Source organism: Squalius cephalus (genome assembly GCF_949319135.1).
Source record: "Squalius cephalus genome assembly, chromosome: 22".
In the NCBI taxonomy this organism is placed as follows: Eukaryota; Metazoa; Chordata; class Actinopteri; order Cypriniformes; family Leuciscidae; genus Squalius; species Squalius cephalus.
In genome coordinates, this window is record NC_137143.1 from 6823668 (window position 1) to 6844812 (window position 21145).

General features: G+C 36.4%; 2 protein-coding genes across 3 annotated transcripts; both read left to right on the forward strand.

Annotated features, from left to right (window-relative positions):
• The first annotated feature begins 1925 nt into the window (after nt 1-1925).
• Nucleotides 1926-15160, forward strand: ctdspl3 (CTD (carboxy-terminal domain, RNA polymerase II, polypeptide A) small phosphatase like 3). Of its 2 annotated transcripts, XM_079856883.1 has the most exons (12): nt 1926-2220; nt 2801-2912; nt 2996-3109; nt 3734-3842; nt 3947-4064; nt 4664-4750; nt 5944-6006; nt 7145-7224; nt 7369-7495; nt 10315-10410; nt 12231-12310; nt 12758-15160. In XM_079856883.1, exons 1-11 carry the CDS (start codon nt 2110-2112, stop codon nt 12294-12296), a joined length of 1083 nt encoding a protein of 360 aa, XP_079713009.1. In that variant the 5' UTR covers nt 1926-2109; the 3' UTR covers nt 12297-12310; nt 12758-15160. The 2 variants fall into 2 exon arrangements, with proteins under 2 accessions (XP_079713009.1, XP_079713008.1); XM_079856882.1 differs by lacking the exon at nt 12758-15160 and having other exon boundaries at nt 12231-12717.
• A 415-nt stretch (nt 15161-15575) lies between these two features.
• Nucleotides 15576-21130, forward strand: ndufs7 (NADH:ubiquinone oxidoreductase core subunit S7). The gene is made up of 8 exons (XM_079857068.1): nt 15576-15639; nt 16312-16348; nt 16635-16703; nt 16819-16936; nt 18221-18400; nt 18541-18587; nt 18698-18786; nt 20522-21130. The coding sequence occupies exons 1-8, from the start codon at nt 15624-15626 to the stop codon at nt 20617-20619; spliced, it is 654 nt and encodes a 217-aa protein (XP_079713194.1). The 5' UTR covers nt 15576-15623; the 3' UTR covers nt 20620-21130.
• The last annotated feature ends 15 nt before the right edge of the window (nt 21131-21145 follow it).

The following is a 21145-nucleotide window of genomic DNA, read 5'->3' on the forward strand; positions in this document are numbered from 1 at the left end:
ATTTTTCAATGTTAGATTTTTCAAAATTGAGATCTTCAGCTGTTAACATTGAATACAATAAAATGTAATTCTGATGTTATGTTCTTAGTGCAGTTCTTGATTCTATTCCATTTAAAACCCCTCCATATTATAGAAACATGTCAACACAAATTTGTGAAAAGTGTTTCTTGTTCAGAGAGAACTTTAGGAGGAGGTACAGAATGATTTTTTTTTATATACCAAAATGAAACCATGCTATATTAAAATGCACATAAAAAAGTATTTTAACTATCAAGTGTTGGAGATAATGCTTTATAAGTAATGCAAGTTAATCAGATTACTTTATTTCCCAAGTAACTAGTAAAGTAACACACTACTTTTAAATTTACAATAAAATTTCTGAGTTACTTTTTCGAATAATTAACGCGAACTACTTTGTTTTCCCATGTATAGACTGACAGGACAGTTCTTCTGTCCCCGTGTTAAGAGAAATCAGTAAGTGCAGAGTTGTGTGCGCTGTGTGAACATGATGCTTATTGTAGTTATCTAGACTAACATGCATTTGCTCATCTCACTTGCACAAAAACAGATTCAGTATTCCTCAAAATGAATATAAACAGTGAAATGCAAACTCTGAATATTACACAGACCTGCAATAATTAATTGTATGTATTTAATCTCATTTTATTAACCAGTGTATACCATGATAGTCAAAAATGACTTAAGATAAACATCACATTTGTTTCTTTTCTTTTTTTTAATTGCTGAAGTAAGAGTGTTGATCTTTCTTCTCCTGGTTCTATTCTTCAGTAATCCAGAACAGCAGCACCTCTGAAAGGTTTGTTTGAGCTGCGCCTCTACTGTACATGAGGGAATTTGTGAAAGGGCCTTTACATTTGCCAAAAATATAACTTTTTTTGTTATTAAAAAACAAACAATGTTGTGAGAAAAGGTAACGTAACGCATTACTTTCCATACTAAGTTATGAAATAAGTTACTTTTTTAGGAAGAAACACAATATTGTAAATGCATTACTTTTAACAGTAACTGTCCCCAACACTGGTAACTACACTTAAATATGCACACATTTTCAAATGATATCAAAGGTAACTGACCCCAGAGAACATTTTCTTATTTTGTCCAAAAAAAAAATCATAATTGTCAAAACTGTCAACATTTTGTTCAACAAAACACATTGAATGTGTAAATGAGTGGTGTTCTTATTTTCATTCCTGTCAAAACTTAAATATGGCGGTACACTGATTAAGGTTTATTTAAAGGGATATTTAATCCTCTTCCATCCAGTGTGATAAGGCCACATTTAAAGGGATAGTTCACCTAAAAATAAAAATTCTCACCCTCAAGTTGTTCCAAACCTGTATCAAAGAGTATAGAAGGGCTTCTATACTCTTTGCCTGTATGAAGTTCTTTATACTGCAGGTATAATAGCATATATTTTGAAGAATGTCGGTAACCAAACAGTTGATGGAGCCCATTGACTTCCATAGTATTTTTTCTTTTTTTTTCATACCATGGGAGTCAAAGTCAACTGTTTGGTTAACCATATTCTTCAAAATATCTTATTTTGTGTTCATGATGCATGCATATAGGTTTGGAACAACTTCATGGTGAGTAAATGATGATAACATTTTCATGTCTGGGCGAACTATCCCTTTAAGAAAATATGGCCAACAGTATACCAATGAAAAGAATGAAAAACATTATTAGCCGTAAAATTCAGGAAGAAAAATGTCACATTAAGGTCTCTAATTTTTATGAAACATTAGGTATTACATAGGCAAATGTCATTAAATAAAATATTTATCATTAAAAGGTATTTGGTGAAGTTGCCAGAAACCTGTGCAGCCAAAAATGACTTCAACAATGTCAATGTGACTTCCGCATCACGTTGCGCCGTTGTTCTTTGTAGCTCCGCCTACCCCTTCGAGCTTGAGGTCTGATTGGCTAAAGCTCGATTGTGTTTTTTTCATCAGTTTAAACTGAGGTCAGTCAATCTGGAAACGGCGAGACGAAGCAGGTTAATGCAACTCTTGAACTACTACATTATTCCTGCGAGTTTAAAGTGTTTTGGTCCGTTGTCGACATAATTTAATCAGGGCTGCAGGAAAAATGAGACTTCGCTCGAGAAATATTTTAAATGAAACCCCACCGACACCGTCCCGCCGCCGTCGAGCCGCTCCGGAGAGCCCGAGCCCTCAGACTCCGCTGGTCAAGAACCAGGTCAGTCCTGCTGTATTGAACACTAGATATGGAAAGATAACAAAACTTACGTGTGATTGAGAATGTGATTGCGCATTATGAGTGATCTGCACTTGCCTGGTTAGCATGATGCTAACTGATTTAAAGCAAGAGATATTCGGACCGAAATTAAACAACGTTAATATAATAATGTTTCATCAAAACATTAAATACAGAACAGGCTATCGTTCATATGAATAATGATGATATGTGTGTGCTGCTTGTAAAAGTTTCTCAGTGCTGTCCCAGATGTGTTTATGGACAGGACCTGTTCTCACCGCGTAGCCAATAAGATTTCTCAGTATTATTGAATTGGAATGGGAAGTTGTATCTCGGCCAATCAGGTTCTCTGTATATAATCGACGAAGGTGCACGTGGATCTTGGAGTTATTATTGTTTTTTAAAACACAAAGTATATTGATTATTACTCATTTTTGTTATTCAATTTTGATATCCAAAGGTAAACAGTTTAAGTTTTTTAAATTGTATTTATTCATATGAAATGTGTATCATTTCTTAATGGGTTTATTAACTGGCTGTTTTTTTTTTATCCTTGCTTTAGGATGAAGTAAAACTTCTTCAAGACTGCCCGAATCTGGATCCTGATGACGTCCCAACAGCAGCCAAACGTCCACGGAGGAGGAGAAAAGCTTTATCAACTGTTGACAGTAAAGGTACACCATTTTGTTTGACAAATTAAGGAGTCTATTAATGATGATATTGTATTAAGAAATCATGCTCACCACTGTATTTTTAGAGTCAGATTTCAAGACTCCAGTCCGTCACCTCCGGGAAAGGCATTCCTTATTGAATCCTGCTGCTCGGAGCCTCTACTCTCCTGCAGTTCACTTTCTCACACCACCAAGAGACAGTGAGTGCATTTAAACTTTTACATTTATAACTTAATCGAGTCCGATACAATGTAACTATAAGATATATTATATCTTACATTTCTGACAGCCATGCATTATAGGGATGCACCGATAAAAAAAATCTGAACCGATCCGATACCAAAAATTCTAGAAAAATCATGAGTGCACAATAATTGTATTAAATCTAAACATGGATTTCCTGGACCTGGATTTCATCTTCAGAATTTAAGCTTAATAAAGCCTGAACCTCGTCGTCGTTCCATCGGTTGTATTTTTTTTTAACTCCGTTGTTGATTCGAATAGCAAACAACTCTTACTGCACGCAGCGCAACAGATTTTTTAAAACGATGGATGTAATAAAATGCTGCGTTGGGTCAACCAATCAAAATGCGGCATGAACTCAACATTGCAAACAAGACTTTAATAAACGTAACCTCATTTTTTCATATGGTTTTTAAATGTTAGTTTCTGCTCTTCCCTACGGTACAAACCTCTTTGGATCTGTCTGACCTTTATTATGAAACATTTTGTCTGTACTCAGTATTTTTAAACTAAACGAGTAATGACTTTCTAGATACCTTGTTATTTGATTTTGTGTAACAGTAGTTTTTTTATTTTAATAGGTGAGCATCCAAACACAAGTCCCATCTTCAGTCCTGAACACTGTGTGTTTGGCTACAGCGCTGCCAGCCCTCTTTCAGAGGATGAGGAGAATGAGGAAGTGTTTAGCCCGTGAGTCTCTTCTACAAACAAGTTTTTGTGGCTTGTACAATTCAGACTGATTGAAGTGATTCATCTGTGGTTTAATCTGAGTGTTGTCACTGTTTTTGTATCAGCTTCACATTTATTAAGAACATTCCGAACCGTTCACAACAGTCCAGGCCTGTCTCAGCAGTGCGGGACATTCCACCAAAGACGAGGAGCACCCCTGCTGCTACCCTGGTGCTCGATTTGGTAAGTTATCTTCCCTCTAGCCAGCTCAAAATCATTACTTTGATCAACTCAACATTTTAGTTAAAATGTCACTGAACTGATTGAATTAGCATGCAGTTCATTGACTGAATAATTCCAAACTGTTGGAGGTTAATGGCAGGGCCATTAATTAATTCAGATGGACCATTAGCACTCCCTTGTTGAGAGAGGCTTCAACAACTAGGCCCTGTTTACACCTGGTATTAAGATGTGTTTTGGTCGATCGGATCACAAGTAGACGAGAGAGACACATACCTGTTTGCACCTGGTATTTTAATCCGTCTCTTTCGTCCACTTTCAACCACTTCTTTCCTGATTTGTTCGAGGGGGGGGTCTATGAGCGACTACACTATGAAAGCAATCCGGTCAAATGCGTTTTCGACTACCTCTGGAAGTGGACGATGTGAGTGGACAAGCTCATAACATTTATACCCCGTTTACACCTGTATTTAGCATCTTCCACTTGTGATCCGATTGGAATACCAGGTGTAAACAGAGCCATAGGTAAATGAGCACTGATTTGATTGAGGTTTAGAAGTGACTGGTTTGATTCTTTGGATTTTATTTTTGTACAATTCTAGGATGAAACGCTCGTGTTCAGTTCACTCAATGTGATTGCTGACGCAGAATACACCTTCAGTACCCGCTTTCAAGATCACAAGTACAAGGTTGGTGAAATTTTAATTAACCCTATGACATATACAATCACAACGGAGTGATTAGAATGTTCAATGTGTCACATGATGAACTTCTAAATTAAAATTTGTTTTCATGCTTTGGCTGGCTCTGACCATGTCCATCTCTCGATCAGGCCAAGCCATAGCGTGAAAGCAAATAGTAGTGTTTCAATAGTGGTGTTTATATTAGCCTATATATTCATTATATTTTACTTAACCTGTTAGTGATGTCTTGATTATTTAATGTATGTTTAAAATATCTGTCATGAAAATGACAGCCATATTTCAACAAACAATTGTTGTAAAAACATATAATTCAATTTAGAAGTTAATCCAAGAAGTTTGCATACAATTTGTTATTTGAGTGTTGATTATTATATCTAAAAAATAAATAGCAACTGAATTTAGGGTAATAGTTTGGCCTCTGTTGTTAACCTTTAATATTATAGCAATGTACAATTAAGGGCTCCCTATATAGTTTACAGCATTAGCATAATTTTAGATATTTTTTTATCCTTAAGAAACTTTTATTTATAACAGAATTGATTTAAAGTCAGAGACACAATTTGTTCAGTAAACCACTGTTTAATATAAAAAAAAGCAATTTTATGTTTAGTTTCCTCCCCCTCTGCTAACTGTGACGTCAAAACCGAGGTACGTACCGAACCTTGTGCACCGTTACACCCCTAATGCCGAGTTCACGCTGCATGATTTTAGCCCCGGTTTTCACTCGCCGAGATCAAATGGCCGAAATCATAGGCAAATCGGTGCTCGTTCACGTGTGAATTATTAAAGGCGCGATCTGAGAGAATCACAGATGAGTCGCCAACGCCCTTGAGATATTTGGCATGCTAAATATCTCCGCTTCGCGTCGGGGACCTGGTCGGCCTGTCGGGGTTGTATTCGCTGTAGCAGCCGCCTCGTTCTACATTATCCCTTACATGATCGTTGCGACGGAAATGAATCAATCAAACTAACTTTAGCTGGACAATAACTTTATTCTAGAGCTGCTATGAAGCCAAAACACTTTACTTTAATTTCCTATTATCAATGTAAAGCTGCTTTGGAACAATCTACATGTTAAAAGCGCTATATAAATGAAGATGACTTGACTTGACATGAAAAAGTTTTGGAATTCTGCTGTTCTTGAAGTGTGATGTGATTAACTAAACATATTTTCACAGGTCTACGTGATCCTCCGCCCATATGTGAAAGAGTTTCTACAAGCCATGACCAAACATTTTGAGGTAAACATTGTGAAGACTGACAGAGTGTCTGGGATGATTTTTTGAAACACTGACGGACTGTTCACACCAAGATGAATGTCCGGTGCTAGAATTTGGTTCAATTGAACAATTTAATTTGAATTAACAGCTGTTAATGCTTCTATTCAGCCCTGTACAGACATTTGCATGTCGTTACTGTGACAGATTTTTTTACAGAGATGTTCTAATCTCTTTGTGAATAAAGCTGGCCAACCAATGATATGCATTTTGGTCACAAGCCCAACGTTGCTTTTGTTGCGTAAGAAAAAAGAAAACATACAATTCTTTGATAAACACTACGCTGAATACAAAATAACGAATTGCCTGCCAGAAATGCAGTTACGTAGCGTCAGGGTTCCTACACATTTTCCATTTCAAAATTCCATACTTTTCTAGATTCTCTAGATTTTTTCAGACCATAGTTAGTATAATGGTTCATACAGCATTATTTTTAGAATTATAATTGGTTTATAGCACAGTCATCACCATTCTTTTCTGTTTTTTTTATTGGTTTTCTCGAAGTGATAACATGCACTTGCATGATGCAAAGAAACTTAAAATGCTTTATAACCTGCATATATTCACCTCTATCACATCGGTCTAATACTGTAATCGTGGTTTACAGTATCAGCGAAGTACAGTCTGAGTTAGATGATTGTTTGCTTTATGGTAAATACAAATAGTTTTGCATAAATGTCCACCTTGAATTCACTCAATCGTGTTCGGCAATCATTAAACGATCACTAAACTTTTGCCATAAAAACACTTTGCTTGTATTACAAATATATTTTTTGAAATTCTTAATTTTGTATTTTAGAAAACTGAGTAGGGACAATAGTATGATATATTTATTTTCATGCTTGTCCTGACCTGAAAATTACTCAAATCAAATTGCATGCTTTTCCAAACTTCATTGGAACCTTGTTGGGTGCTTTTCCATAAGAGCCACCTACTGTCAGAAAGTGATTTTCATTCAGTCCATGTGCTGTTTTTTTTACACATTAGTCTACTCTGAACAGATAAATCAGATTGAATTTGTGTGCCAAACATTCTGGCTGGCTTTAATTGTCACCAGTGAGAAAATCTATTAATAAATCTGTTCTGTCTTTTTCTGTTCCAGATGTTTGTTTACACCTCTGCAAAAAAGGAATATGCAGAGAAGATCGTAGATATATTGGACCCTAACAAAAAGCTCTTTAGGTGAGACATTTTACACTTCGAATCCCATATGCCTAAAGTCGTCCTGGATATGGTTCCCAGGCAGTCTCTGGAAACCGGTCTCATAACAAACTTTACCTTGAAGGAAGCATGAGAATGTAATTCTGTGTTTTTCTTATATTTAAGACATCGTTTGTATCAGGATGATTGTGCCTGTGTGCTTGGACACTACATTAAAGACTTGACTGTTCTGGAGAGAGACTTGTCAAAGACTGTCATCCTGGACAACGCCCCCCACACCTTCCCATACCACGTATGTTTGCCTTCACCACCTAGTGTGCAGGAATCTTTTCTCTGTGAAAGTGTTTGTTAAACATCAGGTCTAACTAGAGCTGCACGATTAATTGTTAAAAGAATACGATCTCGATTCAAACCCCCACCAGATCTTATTCCTAAATGACTAAATTATTCTGCTATATGTCTATTTAACCTTTGACAAAATCATACCGGAACATTCAAATCTGTGTTCACACTACCACTGACCCAGAGAGAGCAGTTGTCATGTTTAGGTATGAAACAGCTTCACAAACAGTCTTTTCAACCACACAGTATCACTATTTCTGTCTTAAAATAATTCAAATTATCACAGAAGTACTGGGATAAAAGTTTATAGTTCGGATATAAACAGTGATGTCTAAGACCTGGGACACTAGACAATTTTCAAATCTTAACTGATTTTAAAACTGTCGGAGACCACAGACATAAGTAGCCTGGTAATGCCAGACTCTGCTACTTCACTTTGTTTCGTAGACAGAGTCTGGAATAGCATAATAGAGAAGTGTTTTCTCTCTCGCAGGGGGGCGCTTGTCTGAAGTTTAAAATCATTGGTTACCCGTAAGCCAATCACATAACGTTTGGTTATGGCATGTGTTATGCGCATGCTCAGCCGCATCTAACTTCCACTGTAAACACATGTATGATGCAAAAACTAAACCATCGAGCGAAATACCGGAGTGAACATGGCTGTGAACGACTTTTGCAGATTATGTGAAGTAAATCTACGCATCCACGGTACAATCAGCGTCTACGTCACGGCTCTCAGCCCGCCCTCTGTTCGTTGATTGGCCCGGCTGTTTTCAGGCCGGTGGAAAACTGAAAGATATGCTGCTATCTCAGACTGACTACAGGAGCGAAATGAAATTAGCGGAAGTAGGAAGTCTGACGTAGTCAGGCTAAGACATAAGGGCAGTTTCAATCGATTTATAGGGGTTCAAGCATATAGCACTGAAACCCTATTGTAATTGTTACAATTTCCTAGACAAAATTTTTGAGTTTTGGGGATTTTTTTTGAAAAACGTACTTTTGCGAACTAGTCCTTCTAGGTTTTTGGCCCGATCGGAACCAAACCAGTGCAGCAAGATTCTCTGACTGAGAACAGTCTGATTGTCAAAATCATTATAAAAATAACTTACAATTTCGATTCATGGTCTCCAATGGCCTCCAAAACATTAAAAGTGGGAGGAGCCACTTTTACTAAAATGTCTATAACTCGTGAACGGAACGAGATATTTTCACCAAACTCGGCACACGTGTATATAAGAGCACATTCTGTGGTCGTGTGAAAAAGCATGCACCGTCTTGCCACTTGGTGGCTTAAAAGTGTCTATAACTACGCAGCCTTAAGTCTGATTGACTTGAAAATTGGCATGCCGTGTCTTCGTCCAAGGTGCCAAGACTGCCTTTGAGAACATTTGCGTATCTTGAAAAACGTGTCCGGCAACAGCCAATGAATTTTGAGCAGTTGTCAGACAAGGCTAACGGAGGCCGATCGAAACGAAACTCACTGGGTCTGTTTGACTCTTTACTTATGGCCCTAGAGGCCTGTGAGAAATTTGAAAGAAATTGGCCACCGTGGGAGTGCTTTCGCTCTTTCCATATGCATAAAGGATTGTATACCACACGATTTTTCTCACACACCCATGACCTTCATACCACATTGTAGAACTCCTCATTCTGAGCAACTTTGCCTCTAGGACTGCCACTGTCATTCAGTGATTGATAGTGATTGACTTCAGTGATTGACTGTCATCCACTGTTCATTAAATATTGGAGATTATTTCAGAAACCAACTTTCGCGAACTAGTCCTAGGTTTTTGGCTCAACCTTGATAAAACCACTACGGCATAATTCTCGGGACTCTCTGGGTCAATAATTAGCAGAAAACATTTTGGCCTTTGGATAACTATAGCTGGGTCCTTTAGAAAACAGACATGGCCAAGTCTACTGAAAAGCGTATCATTCCTAAAAGAAAACTCAGGAAAAAAAAGTATATGGGTGATGATCTTTCTCAATACTCCACTTTCATAACATGTTTGTGGCTGCCAAGTTTCAGCTATAGAAGCACGCAACATCCGGTTGGTGAAGCTTGCTCGCTCTCATTGGCTATCACGGGTATCACATCAAAGGCAGCTTGACCAAGAGTTCGGGATCGTGTGGGCTCTGATGAGATCGGGAGCAGTAAAATAATCCTAATGACACCTCACAATTGAGAATTTTTGGACAAAAAGTCAGTAGCAGAAGCCTTGAAGTGGGCCACACTCCCCAGATTGTTGGGGGTTGCAAATCGGGCTTAAAATCTTTAAAGTGTGTGACCAGCAATCAAAATAGAGCAGATCCCCTTTTGAAAGTAACTTTGAGCTTCAAATGATGATTATATCATTACATTGTCACTCCAATAGGCGGCGACAAGCGACTGTTAAAAAAATTATTTGTCATTGAATCACTTATTGAAGAGATTCATTCAAAAAATGCTGATTCATCCAGAAAAGAAACAAATGAATTCTTTATGAGAGTGAGTCATTGAATCATTCATTGTAACCAGTTTTTTTAAAGTAATTCATTCTAATTAATTAAATCATTTATAAATAGCCAGCAGCACAGTTAATATTTTGTCAGAATCTCTAGTAAATTGTTATTTTATTTAGTTGTCTATTAAGAAACGGGGGAGAATCGTGATCTTTATTTGAAAAAAAAAAAAAAAAGGTGATTCTCAATTTATCCAGAATAGTGCAGCTCTAGGTCTAACCAGTATATCAGTGGCATGTTCTTATTGGATGTGTTTGTTTTTTCTAGCTGATGAATATGATTCCCATAAAGAGCTGGATTGGAGATCAAGAGGACCGTGAGCTACAAAAGCTCATTCCATACATGGAGAAACTAGTGTATGCGGTGAGTGTTCCTTGATCTTTTGAATTAAGAGTAGATAGCCTGAAACATACTGCAATTTTCAGAACTCCAAATTTCCTACCCAGTTCAAAAAGGCTGAATCTCTGAATTTCATGGTATGATCACCTACATTTACACAGCAGCAACATCTATTTGGTATCCAGTAGGGGTGAAACGGTTCAAATTTATCACGCTTCGGTTTGGATCTAGGTTTTAGGGTCACGGTTTCGGTATGATTCGGTATGTGCTGTGTTCAGGGAAAAAAGGACTACTGTCAAATAAAGAAAATAAGAACAAATAATCTAACTACAAGCAACAGCGCAAATAAATATAATAGAGCAAAGATACAAATAAAATAAACAGTGCTTTTCAGGTTCAGAAATTGTAAAATAACATTGCATATTTGACTGTATAAATTAAAGATTAATCCTTATTAAAGTTACAAAAGGTATTCAATCTAGAGCTGTGAGTGTTTTCCTAGTCTTTTGTTTGATTAACATTAAAAACACTGACAGCAGGAATGTTAGCTTGCTGTCACTTTAAGATAATGCACGGATCCAGTACACACTGATACTGATTGTCCTTGGAATGAATGAATGAATGAATGATTGAGGCATTTATATTTGATGAAGCGCATGACTTGAAAGAGGACACAATATTTTCGTGCTGACTGAGACGCAGGTTTGCACACTCGCAATGAACAATGTTTACAAAGAGTGACTCCTTTGTCCCCTTTTTTTGTCCTTTCTTTTTTTGATCATCGCTGCTGTGATGTACTGGGAACCCAGAATGTGTATCCATCGATCCATCGTGTGTCTGTTTTACACGTTATTTTCAATTAACCATATAATAGATGCGTCGTCAGATTTAAGATGAACCGCGGTGCGAGTGCGTGCCGAACCGTGGGTGGAGAACAGTATGGTTTGATTTATATATTTTCATTTTTTTACAGAGAACCGTTACACACCCCTAGTATCCAGTACAACTGTGTATCACCAAGAATCTGGCGATAGGATGCGTATCACAATCAAGGGGTTATGATGCGAAATGTTGTGATACTTTAAGAAATGCAATATATTATTATATAAATTAAATAAATTATTAATCTTAATATATAAATATGACATTATACAATATTTTGGGTTTTTTAGGAAGTTTTTAGGAAAAATTGTCAGAAAGAACACCACCATATGCATAAAACCTGAGCAAAAGCTATATTATATTTAATTAAAACAGTGGGATCTACATATTGTCCTCTTGTGAGCTGGGTTTGCTAATGCTAAAGCTAGCAAAGCACCCTTGCCATTCTCCACGCCACAGTTTGTTCTGATATAACACTGCCACCTAGCGGCCGAGTTTAAACAGAACATCGATACAGTGTTTTGGAGAATTGATACAGTAGCGCCAAACATAATATTGCGATGTTCACATGTATAAAAAAAATGTCTACCCCTAATATCCAGAAACTTGGCCCATCCAGTCATGGTAAAATAATGCAGAGGAAGCAGACTACATACTATTGTTCCTGAACACTAACTAACAGTAGAGTGAAATATGGGAAAGTCACACCTTGTGCTGTTTCTGGCTGTGTGAAGCACCTGCTGGTCTGCATCCTTAGAAACTTGTGGTGGATCCAAACGGGTACAACTCAGCATGGATTTTGTGAATCTTTACAGTTAGGCTGTTATTGAAGGATGGAGCAGGTTTTGGAACAAAATTTAAAAGAAATGAATTTATATTATATTTTGTTCTAAACGCTTGCTTTATTTGAATTTAAAAAAAAATGTAGTAATGATTAACTTGTTTTTTGATTGTGTTTTCAGGATGACTTCAGAAATGTCTTAAAGAAGAGAACTGACCACTTCCACAGGCTGCTTTCTGAAGACTAAAACCTGCATCAAGTGTAATTACATGTACAGCCATCCTAATAAATGCAGTGAAATTAGCAGGCTACAAACTAACAAAGGCTAAATTTGTAGTATGACTCTGGTATGATGAAATAGTTTATTTGATAGAGAATAGTCTTAGTTTCACTTGTAATCACCCTGGTGATCAGCTGGTGTTCTGACCCATTTTGAAAATTAGGACTAGAATTTTGCCTTTAATTTATTGATGAATCTTGAGATTTGTACAGGTTTGTGCCATTGGAAGAGTCTTTTCACACTTGTGTTGTACTCAGAAGTGTTTTTTTAAAGGACACCAATTATCAATAACCATTAAAAAGAAAAAGAAAAACATTAGTTTTTCCTGAAAAACTTTTGGTCTGTAAATTGATCAGTTTTTTGCTGGAAAAGATGGCTGAAAATTTGTAACATTTGTAATCTGGTATGGTTTGTCTATTTTGCTTCAGGTTGCAATTTGGGGGGAAACTAACAAGTTTTTCAGAATGATCTCTGATGATCTATTTCCACCATCTCCAGTGGTACAGCTTCAGGCTTGCCGCCACCATTCTCATACTCCCATATCCTGCAACTGGGGCCCAAAACCATTATAACTCTCAATGCCAGTATAAATAGTGACCCACCGTACAGTGCCATCAGCCTCCACATCTCTGCCTCCCACTGGCTGTTATTCTACCGTGAGAACTTGGGTTTGCTGCTGGTGACTTTACCTGGCTACTTGAGGTTGAAGTAGGGATGGCATGTCAGGCAATCGGACCGAAACGGGTACGACACATTTGATGGCATGGAACTGACCCCAAAAAGAGAGACCAATATGTGCAATGAAGACCAGGGGATTTTAAAGTTGACGAGTTCTCCACACTTCCAAAGGCGTAGAAACTGATCCAGCCTTATAGGATACAGAAAACCAATATTTATATGGAAGATCAGTTGATATCATTTCTACAGGTTCTGATAGGTTAACAGTACAGATCGTTCTAGCCATTTCTAAACATGGTGTTTGGTTCTTTATGCAAATGTGGTTGTTTAAAAACAAATATCTCTGACGGACTGTTCCTTTGGTATGGTCACATTCCTAAATTCCTAAAACCATTAGACAAAACATGGGAGATGTCCTTTCCCTGCAATGTTGCATCAAAGCGCATCAATAAAACTTGAGCTTATATAAACTTATACTAATGATTAATTGTAACATTTTAACATATAGCTACCAATGTTGCTGTAAAACCTAAAGAGTTACGAATGGCAAGTATGCATATGTGCAAAACAAACAAATAAGAACAAATCATCAAACTCTTGATTCATTTGATTGCATGATCGAATGAATTCATCACAAAGCAAGTGATTATTTACTCTCTGGATGTCAGGCTAAATGAATAAAACACTGGGACTGCATTCCTTCTCAGATACTGAATACAGACACTACCTGTAACATTAATACCAGGATAGATGCAATAGATTTAAGAAAACTATGATTGGTAAAAGTGGAGGACAAACTGAACCAAATCCATTTCGACCCTGCAAAGTAAACATCTCACACTCCTTGTCTTTCTTAAAATTAGCAATGAGTTTTAGCTAGCTATTGGGTTTGTAATATGGCAAAAAACTAAAAAACTAACCGATGAAAAATAAAAACGCCTCTTGGGCCAGAACATTTGGTCCATTAACCATGGTCTTGGCAAACTGAAATGAGCAAAGTTGTGCAATTAACTCCTATTTTGGCCCGATTTGCCACCCAACCTCACAGTTGTTAACAGAGGTGGTAGTCTCCTCTGCACGTCTACCGTCACATCTGATGTTCTATTAGCAAAAAAAAGCAGTGATTTCTGGAACTCGTGTAATTCTTTATGAGGTCTGGATGGTTCTTCTCTAAAACATCATACAGTACTGACATGACTAGACCATCTTATGTTGGACGTAATGGACGTCTCTTTTCTTGCATGTTCTATCTAAAGGATTGCTGTGCAAACCAAATCACCTTACAAACACAAACCACTGATACTGTAAATGCATGGCAACATATCTGTTCCCAAACCCTCAGGTTTGACATTGTTAGGAAATGATTCTCTCTAATATATATATTTTTATTAAATTGATTTTTAGCTTGTCCCTCAATTTATTGTCCACCCTGTAATTTTTTATTACTTTCCCTTTAAATGAAAGTAGGAAAAGTTAAATGACATAATATCATAATGCAGTCATCACTTATTTGGCGGGGAAACAACTTGGGCGAGTGAGTGAGATCCTCGATTATTTTAACTGTCTATTTTTACCAGTTTTGTCTTTCAAATTTGATGTGGTCAACCTTAGTACGTCTACCCTGTTATAAATATAAAAAAAAGTTTTTAAAAAATGACAGTTTTAAATACCATGCAGTTCTTCCTTTAATACACTTACTATGCTAGCTTCTTTTTGCTCAGACATGGTGCAGTAGCTGATTTAAGGTCAGAATGTCCACACTGTTAAATCAGAGTGGACACTGAGAGTTTACATAGTGATTGTTAAAGTCATTTTTTATGTTTATAATCGAAGTAGTAGTGCATTTAAAGTTCGTTGGCAATGTTTTACATATTGTTTCCCATCTAAATCCAGTTCAAAATAAAGTAAAAGTGTAACTGGTTGAGAGATAGGAAGTCATCCATCCATGACTTGTCCACCCTGTTAAGCAGGGTTTTTTGCAATAATTCCATAAAATCAGCACCAAAAAAAACCCATTCTAATAATTCAGTGACAATGAAAATTTATAGAGTATCAATACTGTAGAACAAATGATATCTGTCCCAAACAGGGAGGACATTTTTGATCTTCCATTTCATTTATTTTGATTAATAAATGGTGAAATTTATTTACTCAAACTTGACCAGAATGTTTTTTTTCACCCCTATCATGACTGCACAAACATTTATTTTAGGAACTGAGCATTGAGTTTAAGAACTGATTTTCTACATTTTATGATGAACAAAAGGCAGAATACCAGGAATGACCCAAATACAATAAAAAATGACATATATAGCCTACTTACAGATTTATAAGCTAATAGCAAGCCATTCCTGTTGCACTTTTTAGTGCTATTTGTTAGTATATTTGGCCCAAAATGTTGACCTATTTTTATTACTTTTTTATTATAGGCTACATAATTTAATTCAGTTTTTGTGTATAATTTACATAATAGCATTTTAAAATGTGAATAATATGATACTATAGTGCAATGATAGTACAGTGCTATAATTTATTTATTTATTTATAAATGTAATAAGAGTTCGTTTGACACAGGGTGGAAGTCGCGTAACCACCGGAAGTGGATGTTATGCAAAGATGGCGGTGTTGATGGGTGAGTAAACGAGCTGAGTTCTAATCTAGACGATTTTAAGCCTCTGCATAACGCAGTATTGCTATTACTGCTGTAGATTGAGTGCATTAGGTGTAACTAAATTACAGCGCATCTTCAGTTGGTAAATGAATTCTGTCGTGCTATGAAGGACTTTACTCGCTGAGTGACCTTGTTACTCAACATGTCTTGATCAGAGACTTACCAAATACAGACTCACATTATTTACAGATCAAAGTTAGGAAAGATAATGTTATATTACTTTCAAAATAATAAAATCAAAAATACCTTTGTTTAGGCGATATGCAGTGATTAACAGAAATCACTGTCACAAAGTTTATACTTACTATAAATAATGTTCAAGTATTAAATTATTGAAATTTTTTGACGTTAAAAAATCTTTAACCACATAGTGAGCAGTGTTTTAGCCACAGTATTTTTATTTATTTGTTTGTTTGTGTTGTTGTGATTTTTATTATTATTTTTTGCTGCTATGTGCAAGTTTCTTTATGCCGTTTTCTTTTGAGATTCAACTCTACAAGACTGACAGATGATATATATATATATATATATATATATATATATATATATATATATATATATAACTGAACCAGATCAATATCTGTGCTGAAGGTAATAGCAAATAATGTGACTTTAGTAACGTTTTTATTTCAGTTTCCCGCCTCCCCGCCCTTGGCTCCTTTAATCTAAGGTAAGTTTTGATTTTAAAGATTTTTTTAAACTCTGTCTATTAGATCTTATGTGTGTTTATGATTGCTCTACATTACCTGGGAACTTTGGTTTGAACGATTAAAATGAGGCTTTGACAGGTGTTCTGCAGATAAACTTCAATCTTTATGGATGGCAATAACAATATTTTTGAAATAACATGCTACCTTTGAATATTAATTCCATAAAGTTTATCATTTTATATATATATCACAAATTGTATACAAATGTTGTAATAGCTTTTTTTTCTTGATGTTGTGTTGATGTAGGGCCATTTCATCGTTTGCTGTTCATAAAAAGGTTCCTCTGACAGACAAAAAGGATGAAAACTCCTCAAGGTGTGAAATGAATGGTTTTGTTATAGTTGTATGTCACCCATCCTGGGCAATTATGAAATAACTATTGCATTGAGTAGTTGTTGTCATTATTAACTGAGCACACCTTTCTTTCCAGTCTGGTCCCGTTCAGAGGGAAAAGCACAGCTCTGGCTCCAAAACCAGCTTCAGCGGTCAGCAGTAAGGGGGAATACGTCATCACCAAGCTGGATGACCTGGTCAACTGGGCACGCAGAGTACGTAACTCTTTACACATTTACAAAAATGTTCTTGAATGTCTCTTATGCTCACAAAGGCTGCATTTATTTGATCAAATATGAAGTAAAAAAGTAATATTGTGAAATAGTACTGTTTTCTGTAATATACTATATATTTGAATGCAAGGCTAAATTTTTTAGCATCATTACTCGTGTCTTCAGTGTCACAGAAATCATTCAAAAATGGTGATTTTGTGCTCAAGAAACTTATGTTAAAAACTGTTATTCTGCTTTAAGTTGAAGTATGTCAGATTTTTTTGTTCAAATCCGGTCTCCTAACCCAGTTTATTGTTCATTGACTTCTAGCCAGTCAGCAGGTAAAGTCTAATTCATTTCTTGACTGCTGTTTGCAAATATTTGACATACTTTAATAGTTTTTCTACCTGTTTGGGTAGAAACATTTTGTCATTTGCTAATTTTCTTTTACTGTATTTGCCATGTTTCGATCAGTTTTCCTGTTGTATTGTTCTCCTTGCAGGAGAATTGATTCATTTTTATAATTTTATTTTGTCATCCATTATTAAGGAGGTAAATGGAACTTATACATCTTGGTTGTCATGACAATAGAATTATATCACATTCTATTGGCAGTGAATGATTTGGGTGGGTTTTTGAGTGCTTGTGGGCTGGAAATCATCGAGCCGATCTGGCAACACTGCCAGTGGGGTTTTAGTCGGGACTGATGCGTTATAAGGGAAAAAAGACCAAAATTCACTCAATTTAGACCTTCAAAGATAAAACGGATCATAAACATGCCAAAGGGAAGGGGGGATTGCGAAACTACGCACTACAATGGACACTTCAATACCATACAGCATCATCATGCACCCATTCAGAAAGACAAATGAATCAGTTTGTAATGTTAACTTTGACGTAGTCAGTCAAAGCCTCAAACAGTTGTGGTGCGTCATGCTCCCGATGCAGATACTTTGCATGGGTTTATTATAAGCGAGACACTCACATTTGCTCTACACAGAGTGATAGCTGACTCAATTGCTTACTCATGGCACATCTTAAAAGTATTCCTAATATGTTAGACCTTTAATTGAAAGTAACCTACTTGCACAAAGGGGTTCTTGCAAGGTTGTTTGAAAATATGCTTTATTTTTGTAATTCCGCTGCTAGGTGGCACAAGTGTTGCAGAAACGACGTACTTCAACTTTTTTTCTTTTTTTTTTATTACTTTAGTTTTAAAGTAGACAAATGATTCCCTTTCTGAAGCAGTTAAATGAACATTTCATAAAATTTCTGTTTGTATTTTAGAGCTCCTTATGGCCCATGACCTTTGGCCTGGCGTGTTGTGCTGTGGAGATGATGCACATGGCCGCCCCGCGTTATGACATGGATCGGTTTGGTGTCGTGTTCAGAGCCAGTCCCAGACAGGCTGATGTCATGATAGTTGCAGGGACACTCACCAATAAAATGGCCCCTGCATTGCGGAAGGTATTTGCACCATAACAATTTGAATAAACTTCTATTGCCTATGTTCAATATATTTTGGCGACTAGGTTTCATTTTCTTTTTATGCTTAGGTGTAATGACTGTTCTGCTACTGTAATTTTTGAATGTCTTGCTGGTAACAGGTGTATGATCAAATGCCAGAGCCCAGATACGTCATTTCCATGGGAAGGTAATATAGCAGTTCTTTCATTACCTACTTCATAAATGAGTCAAAAAGACTGTTTTATCATATTATGTTAGTTTTTTTACTAAATCTGATTTGTTTCTTTCTTGCGTTAGCTGTGCTAACGGTGGTGGCTACTATCACTACTCTTATTCTGTGGTCCGAGGTTGTGATCGCATCGTTCCAGTGGACATCTACGTCCCAGGTGTGTTTCATTTAAAGGAGTCATACGATGCTATTTTAAAAGTTCATTATTTTGTTTATTGGGTGTAATAGAATAGGTTAAAATGCTTTAATGCTCAAAAAACATTATTTTTCACATACTGTACACAATTTCTCAATTAAATTGGGAGTACTCGTTTAAAAAAAAAAAAAAAAAACTTGATTGCAATTTACCCGTACCGAGTAACCGACAAAATATGGGTAGTGGCACATTCCACGGACAAGAATCCATGAACCGCATTATCAGAATATGGTATTTAAAAACCATACTATTGCATATTGTGAATTCACAAAGGCTGTGATTCTATTAAAGAAATCTAAGCCCTGTGAGTTTATAATATTTATTTACATGCGCAAAGGATACGAAGCGATTCCGTTCTGCTCCACATGAACTGTTATCAACTCAGTGTGTGCCATTTCATCATATTTGTTATGTAGATCATTTATAAACCTATGCCAACACAGGAGAATACGTCAATATTTTCTGAAATATGCAAACTGTTCATCGTGATTTCTAAATAAAAGTTTAAACCCTCGCTCTGAGTTTGCATGTTTTGATGTCTAGTTGTCCACATGTTCTCGTTCAAGAAATTAGTGGTTTGAATTAATAATGGATTATTGAATTTTTGATAATGAAAACGTGTGTGAAATGTGTTGAATTGAAATATTCACAGCTTAAATATAAATGCCCATAAAAATGCAAGCAGGGTTAATGCAATACATATTTTTTCAAGTAGTGCAATTCAACAAGCTTTTTTGTTTCAAAAACATTTGGTATTATTTTACTTCCATACTCTTGTCTCCTTCCCTGCATACCGACAAGCTGAAAGAGTTAGCATTAGCCATTTTGGCTAAGGGTTGCAGGCTTGCCTTCCAATGGCTTTGGCATAGTTTGCTCTGATTGGCCAGCTGACCCAATGCATTGTGATTGGCTAAACACCTTAAACGTGTAACACCCCTTACCATAATCGTCAGTTAATAACGTTGTTGGTGATACCGTATCAGTTCAAGCCAACATCAGATGCTGAAAATGTGGATAATCAAGCAGATTGACCAGATCCAATTTTGCAAGCACGGCTTGAGTAATGTTTATTTAGTAACTCACCTTTCAGATATGATGTTATAATGGTTTAATTAGTCTTCTTCACTGTAACAACTTTAAGTCATGAGGTGACAACATTAAAATACAGTTTAAAAACAGAATGAAGTGTGTATTTCTAATTATTTAGGCGTGTATAGCCAGTGTTCTTCAGGTTCCAGTTTCAGGAAGCTTTCCTCTGTAAAAACAGCGTTATAAATAAATCTTAACCACTGATTCCTAATTTCATCCGTGTTTGAATGGCCAAACAAAGGGGTTTTGTTTTCGCATTCACACAGCATCACCGCAATTCACCGAAGCCACGTCTCTTTGCATATGCCTTTGGGCAGGCATTATGCTAATATTGCACATTGTGCCGTGGACGTTTGAGGAAGCAATATGTAGACTTGATCGAGGCGTTTTAGGCAGGTCTGGATCAGTGTTCTCTGTTAGATAGAATAAATCCCTTTGTGGGACACTACGAGCTTTGCAACTTTGCAGATCTTGTACATGCACAGATACATTACACACTACATAACCACTTTAAAATCTGAAAGAGGATCAACCTGTAGCCTTTATCAGAATTTTCTGATAATAAAATGATGTCATCATGTAGTAATGTGTCTGTCTGTCCTACCAGGTTGTCCTCCCACAGCAGAGGCTCTGCTTTATGGGACACTGCAGTTACAGAAGAAGATCAAGCGAGAAAAGAAACTGAGAATTTGGTATCGCAAGTGAGGTGTGATTGTGTTTGTGTGTCTGTTCTGAAATGTTTATTTAACACTGGTCATTTGTTGCTCAGAAGGCTGATTTCTCAGGAGCTGCTCTGGTTTGAGCGAAGCTCCTCCTCTTTGTAGCTACAATAAAAGACTTTCTGCTTCAACGCTGAGTGCATTGAGTTCTGTTTGATGCAGATTGTATTTTGTCATTGTGGTACAGTAGTAATCGTTGTCTATTCTGAAAAGACTTGCTCTACAAATAATCATTCAGGTCAAACTTTTTATAATAAGCTTGGACACTCCTCATTCATGTAAATGAAGCCCATTTTTATGTACCATTACTTTTTTTTAAAAACATTTTAGGGGTAACACACATTTAGGGGTTACTACATTATATAATTACAGTAAATTATGAATGATAACATGTAACTAACCCTCTAGTAATGCTGTTAATTAATATTACTCTGTATTTAATTGTATAATTACACTGTAACAAGGACACCTTAAAATAAAGTGGAACCTTTCTGCATTGTTTTTAGCACATT